The sequence below is a fragment of the Electrona antarctica genome (assembly GCF_951216825.1).
Source record: "Electrona antarctica genome assembly, chromosome: 10".
NCBI lineage: Eukaryota > Metazoa > Chordata > Actinopteri > Myctophiformes > Myctophidae > Electrona > Electrona antarctica.
In genome coordinates, this window is record NC_136791.1 from 17,412,259 (window position 1) to 17,418,835 (window position 6,577).

A 6,577-nucleotide genomic window follows, 5' to 3' on the forward strand; every position below is an offset into this window, starting at 1 on the left:
CCCCACACTTCACACAGGTGTGATTTTTCTTTAATAAAAATAATGAATGTCAGTCATTTTTGAGTGGTGTAAACCACTCCTACAACTGGCTTTTGTGTGCATAAAAAAATGACCATGGTTGCTATGTTCAAAATAATTTCTGACGTAATTAAATCACACCCGGGTGAACTGGATGACCGTAGCAACCGTGGTCATTTTCTCTGCACAGAAAAAGCCAGTTGTGAAATCACATCCAGGTGTGATTTCATTACGTCAGATCAGAGCTGATCAGGCTACATAATACCTTACCTTATTTCATTACGTCAGACATTACGTCAGACCACAGCTGATCATGCTATATAAAACCTTACACCACTCAGTTCACACGGGTGTGATTTTTTTTTTTTTGTACATTTCAGTTATTTGTCATTATCTGCCCTGTGCATTTTTCGATTTCTACGCAAACAGAAATGTATTAATTATTCATAATGTTCAATGCCACAAACACAATTAACTCGTAATTGAGAACAGGAGCTTCTGCCTTCTTCTCTCACACAGCAGCGCAGCTTGAACCACAGCAACGAGACAGCAGTGCTCAATCCTATAGGATTCGAGAATTGCAGCAAAACAACCTTTTTAATTTGCTTTAATTGCTTCCCATGAGAACTAGTGGTCATTTGGCATGTTTCATTATCTGTTAGCTCACTATGTCTCACTGTACCATAGTTTAATTTATCTCCTATTAAGTATTCAATCATTGCCAGCTAGGGCTTTGGCCATTGGAAACGTCTAGTATTGGTTGAAGTGCTAACCTGCAGAAAGTCCAGTGTGACTATATGAAAGGCTTCAAAGGCAAAACGTATTCTCTAAGACACTGGTAGGCCTATTCCTTCATCCCTTCATCGTTGCTTCCAGTCATCCTAGATCTCATACATCTGACCAGCTTTTTGGTACTTTTGCGCTCCTTCTTTCTTGAGTACATCCACGTAAGCTAATGTGGGACGTCCTTGTGACCAGTGCCCATGTGTTGGTACTTGGTTCCCACAGCACCAATTTGCTGGCTGGCAGCTCTTGATGTCTTTGGCAGTGTCCTACTAGTCTCATTCTCCTGAGCCTTGGCTGCTATTTTCTCACTCACCCTTGGTATCCCATCATACAGATTATTGTTGCCAACATGTGCACTCTTGCTGATGTTAAGTACTGCACGCAGCAGTCTGGTATGACACCCGTCTAGAGACTTCTGCAGGGTAGCAGAACAGACTATACCGTTGCATAGAAGAAGCTGAGATTGATTTGTCAGGGGAGGTTGGAGTTCCATACACTGGCCATGCCATTCAGGGCACTCCAAGGGCATTCTTCACTTTAAGATCTTGCTCAGTTGAGTTGACATTTAATGTAGCCCTTTCTTTATTTAACCAGGGTACAGTAGGTGCTGAGCACTAGTGCTCTAAAGTGCTTCACACTCACACAGACACATTACAACCTGGGAACTGCTTAGTACAACCACAGTCTTACACTGACACATTACAACCTGGGAACTGCTTAGTACAACCACAGTCTCACACAGACACATTACAACCTGGGAACTGCTTAGTACAACCACAGTCTCACACAGACACATTACAACCTGGGAACTGCTTAGTACAACCACAGTCTTATTACAACCTGGGAACTGCTTATAGTACAACCACAGTCTTACACTGTTGGCCACTGAGCAGTTCCATTATTCCTTTAGATTAATCACATTAGTGCAGTATATTTTTTGGGGGCTTAATTTGCTTGTGTCGTAAGAGGCTCAACAAAGGTTGGAATTTACAATTTCAACCAAAGACACACACACACACACACACACACACACACACACACACACACACACACACACACACACACACACACACACACACACACACACACACACACACACACACACACACACACAGCAATCAGCCTATATAAAATGAAGTACCGGGACTTGCAGGGTGACTTAGCCGAGGGAATGGTCCATCATAAAAAAGGAGCAGCAACAATCTGCAACATTTACAGCTGATAAGGAAAACAAACTTCCCACACATTTCCATTTTATTTTTATTTTTTTGTATTGACATTGCCTTACAAATCTATGTAACTTAGCTAGTGACAAAAGCTTCTGGGGACATTGATCAAAAACAAAACGTCACCATGGGCATGGACAAAACTGAGTAATGCGACTTTGAGCGTTTGAGCGTAGGCCACTACCATTGATTGTTGGCCTGCATGTGGTGCAGATAATATGGGTTGTTGGAAATGTCTGCAGTCTGTGCTTTCCTGCAAAATTATGCTAATATTGCATTTTATTTGATGGAAAATACAAGATACAAGATAGACTGTTCTGCCTTTGCCTAGACAAATTGAAGGTGCTGTCTGCAGTGCTGAAATGCATGCATGCGTGCGTGCGTGCGTGCGTGCGTGCGTGCGTGGCGTGCGTGCGTGCGTATGGAACACATGTATAATTTCTGACCGGTTCTACCGTGTGTTCACTGGAGGTTGCTGTTAGCACCCTAGAGACAAGTTTTAATTGTATTAGTTTCATCGATGATGCATAACATAACCTTTTGGTCGTGACACCACAATGATATAATATATTGAGCCTTTCACAATTCCCCATGAGCCAAAGATTTTAATTGTAGATGGAACCAGGTAGGCCACATGACAGGTTCCAGTGGCATTTGGAGGCATGTATTGGGCTAGCAATAGGCTACATATCATTATTACAGGTATACTTGTTTTGGCGGCAGTGGTGCTAATGAGAAATAATGAGTTGTTATGACTGTTCCCTTGCAGCTGCTGTCAACTAATTTGGGTCATTTCCTGCTATACACGCTAGACACATTTAATAGCAAATACCAGTAGACCTTTACTGCAATTGGTTGCAATTGCTCTTTGGATTTTCTCCATCAATGGCAGTGCATGTACAGACTAGTACAGTATGTGATTTACTTAAAGCGGCACTATGTAACTTTATTCTTTCATGATTACAATTTAATTGTGTCCATTCTGTATGGTAGAGTATATGTTAATACTATATAAAATATGCATTTGGGGTGACTGTGTTATGTCTCCCTAGTCCTAGCTCAATGATAAAAATCACACCTTTGTGAAGTGAGGGGCGCTCTTATCATCATACGTCATCATACATCATCTCATTCTGGCCAATCACAATTTGCATCCTCAATTTGGTCTTCAATGTTTGTGACCAGAATCCCATGGGGTTTGTACTTGATCCCCTCCATTTTTCCCTCTACACCAAAATCTCTTCTCAGCCAACTCAGGTCAAGTCTACGATTTAAGATAATAATACATGCACACAGTTGAGTGTTGTGATAGTGATACAGTACTGTAGCACAAGGCAGGCTGTCGAAAATAATATGGAAAATAATGGTTCTGCGCGTTCACTTTGGCGATAAACCAGAGTTCAAAGACAATTATCATTTTAGCAAATTGACCGGTGTTTGGGATTTTTCAACAATATCCAATCACTCCCAAATGTAATTCATTCTTCAGCAATCAGCTTGCAAATTAAGTACTCAAAAAGACTCGCAATTAAGGTGACTTTGCTGGGGGAATGGGCCATTTCAGAGAATTCATTAAAATCAACTAAAACAATCTGCAATGGAACATAACCACATAGGACAGGGACACAGGTAGACAGACAGATACATAGATCTCCATATAAAACACAGAATATAGATGTTTAACATTTTAACAAAAAAACAACCATGTTTTTAACCAAAACAAATCCATGACATTGAATATACATTAAGTTGCTTTGATTTTAACCTTTTATTATCTGATTTGTTTTCTTATTATACAGCACTTTAGCAAATATGGCGTGCTAACTTATACTTACTTACTTACTTATACTTACTTACTTACTTACTTATCTATAACCTCACAGCGGTGTGTGTAGAGACGTTTTGTGAGCTTGTAGATCTGTTATGTTCACTGGCTCCTCATTGAGCGAGATCGACTCCACATTCCACTCATAGGCGAGGGGGGTGAGTTTCAGCACCGTGTGGAGGGGACACTTTAGGTAGGGCATCTCGTCTGCGTTCTTGTCTAGGAAGTACGCCAAGAGGCAGCGCATGACGGCCTGGTGGCAGATGACCAGGACGTTCTCCTGCCTCTCCAGCTCCAGAATCACCGGCTCCAGACGCTGGACCATGTCCTGGTAAGACTCCCCCGAGGGGTAGCGGTAGTAGTACTTCTCCTTGTCTCTCAGCGCAAATTCCTCCGGGTATTTATCCTTCACCTCGCCATACGTCATCTCCTCGCACACCCCGGCATGTAACTCGTTCAGGGCCTTCCACTGTTCGTAGGCTGCATTCAAGTCTTGGGCGGTCTGGACGCAGCGACGCTTCTGGCTGGTCCAAACCTTCAGATCTTTCAGGTTCTGCGTCTTCACAAACCGAGCCAGGGCGGCTGCAAACTTTATGCCCCGTGGCGAGAGGCCAGAATCTCCACCCAGGCGTCCCTGCAGGTTGTCCAGGCTCTCGCCGTGACGACACAAGTAGATGGCGTGGGGCCGTACGTGGATGTTCATCAAGTAGTACACAATCTTACTCTGGACGTGGTCTTGTATCCGGTTGACTATGAACCGCTGGCCCACATCGATCACTTTGATGAAGGACATATCCCTTTCATGATTTCCAGAGTCTAAAGGTTGGTAACGAGCTTCGTAACATTTGATCCTCTTCTGGAAATCCAACATGACGTCCGTTTTGTTAGTGTTCTGGTAGTCTGGACATAACACCGCCTTAACTTCCATGATGTTAGAAGCAATGACATTGGCATCATCGCACACTGACTCGATGAAGAGGATCTTGAAGCAGTTTTCACTGGCAAACTGGAGGATCATCCCTCGTCTGTCTCTCGTGGTGTTGGTGGCATCATACACTGCAACATGCCCACCGCCCTCGGTTAAGTAGGACTTGAGATCTCCTAATGCATTTATGGCACATTCCTGTCTGATTTCCACAGCACTCTCATTGTCAGGCTTGAAGAAGTCATAGGAGCTGTAGTTCTTAACCGCCACCCTACGATATTCTCCGAGATTGAAGACCTTAGTGGGGATACCGATCCAGTTGAGGTACCGGGAGATTTGTCTGGATATGGAGGTCTTGCCTCGACCTGGCAGACCAACCATGACTACGACAGTGGGTGCCTTAGCCAGGTGTTGTCCCAAACCAGATCTCCTGCAGACCACCGGTTCGTCGTCATTAGATGGAATCCAGATCTTTTGGAATCTGTGTTGGGTGAGCTCTCTTGACATTACTCAGTCGATGGAGGGGAAAAAATCACAAAAAACATTAGGTAGCTAGCTGCTCAACTCAATTCCGGTTGGAGTGCATTAAATCTGATCCTTTCAACTGCTGGAAGCCTCTCTATGTCTTGGGCGTGATGTGGCACAGATGTAGCATAAAACGTTGCCCATATATGGACTTCTATGCAATCTTCGTATGAAGAACTTGACTGAGATGTCAACCCTGACGATTTAGAATGAGTATGCACAATGCAGGTATTTGGTTTTTTTAGGCCACATGTCCTGGTTCTTACAGAAGGTGCTAGACTCAAGTTTCTAGTATTAAAGATGGAGAGATTAGACATACAATTCCCATTGACAATGAATTGAGAATTTACGTCATAATCATATGTGGACGAGCAAATCAGCATTACACAATAAAATTCCCATTGACAATGAATGGAGAATTTACGTCATATGTAGACGAGCAAATCGTCATTTTTGTCCTACACAAACATTACATTCCCATTACTAACAATGAATGGGGACATGTTACATCATGATGATAAGAGCGGTGTGATTTTTAATTCATATTTAATATCATATTGTTTATGTCTGTTGCATGTTTATGTCTCCCTTTCTTATGCCGTCCTCAATTTCGGCACAGAATGGCAGACCAGAGTTCACTCACGACGGCCTCTCCCTTTATTCTGCCGTCTTCAATTTTGTTCAATAATTATTGTTGTTACAGCCTGTCTGTTAAAGAGAATTATCATGTAAATGCCAATGCACGCTTCAAATATTTGCCACAAACACTGGGTGAGATGAATCAATAATGATTAATATGAGATGAACGTTTGCAATACGTCTGTACACATCTTTTATACCGATGGGGCTGCTTCTCTCTTTCCTACAAAAACACCCGGTCCCCAAGCATATTAAGTTGTTTTGTTATAATCTTGATCTTGGCTGCATGGTAGTTTCAACAGAATGGAATGCTTTGCCACCAATGTGCACACAAGATAAGAGAGAACTAACTAGACACAGACTACTCAAAATGAAACACAATTGAGCACAATATTCTATAACACATTTTATGTTTTTAAAAGGCAACATATTGAGCACATAAAATAGAGTGTATATAGGATATATACTCATTTTCCATATTCCATAATAATCATCATCATATTTGCCTTTCCTCTTTAACTAATCAAACCCTTGACTACATGAACCCCAGTGAAAATAGTCCATAGGAGATTGGCTATTTTCTACTTCTCTACTTCTACTTCTGTTTCAACAGTTAGTTTCAATTAAGATGCA

At 42.1% G+C, this 6,577-nt stretch overlaps 1 protein-coding gene across 1 annotated transcript; it reads right to left on the minus strand.

The window, feature by feature from the left end:
* Positions 1-3,907: 3,907 nt before the first annotated feature.
* LOC306930738 (6-phosphofructo-2-kinase/fructose-2,6-bisphosphatase 3-like) lies at positions 3,908-5,287 on the minus strand (the record flags this gene model as incomplete). The annotated part of the gene is made up of 1 exon (XM_079511833.1): positions 3,908-5,287. The coding sequence occupies one exon, from the start codon at positions 5,285-5,287 to the stop codon at positions 3,908-3,910; it is 1,380 nt and encodes a 459-aa protein (XP_079367959.1).
* Positions 5,288-6,577: the final 1,290 nt, after the last annotated feature.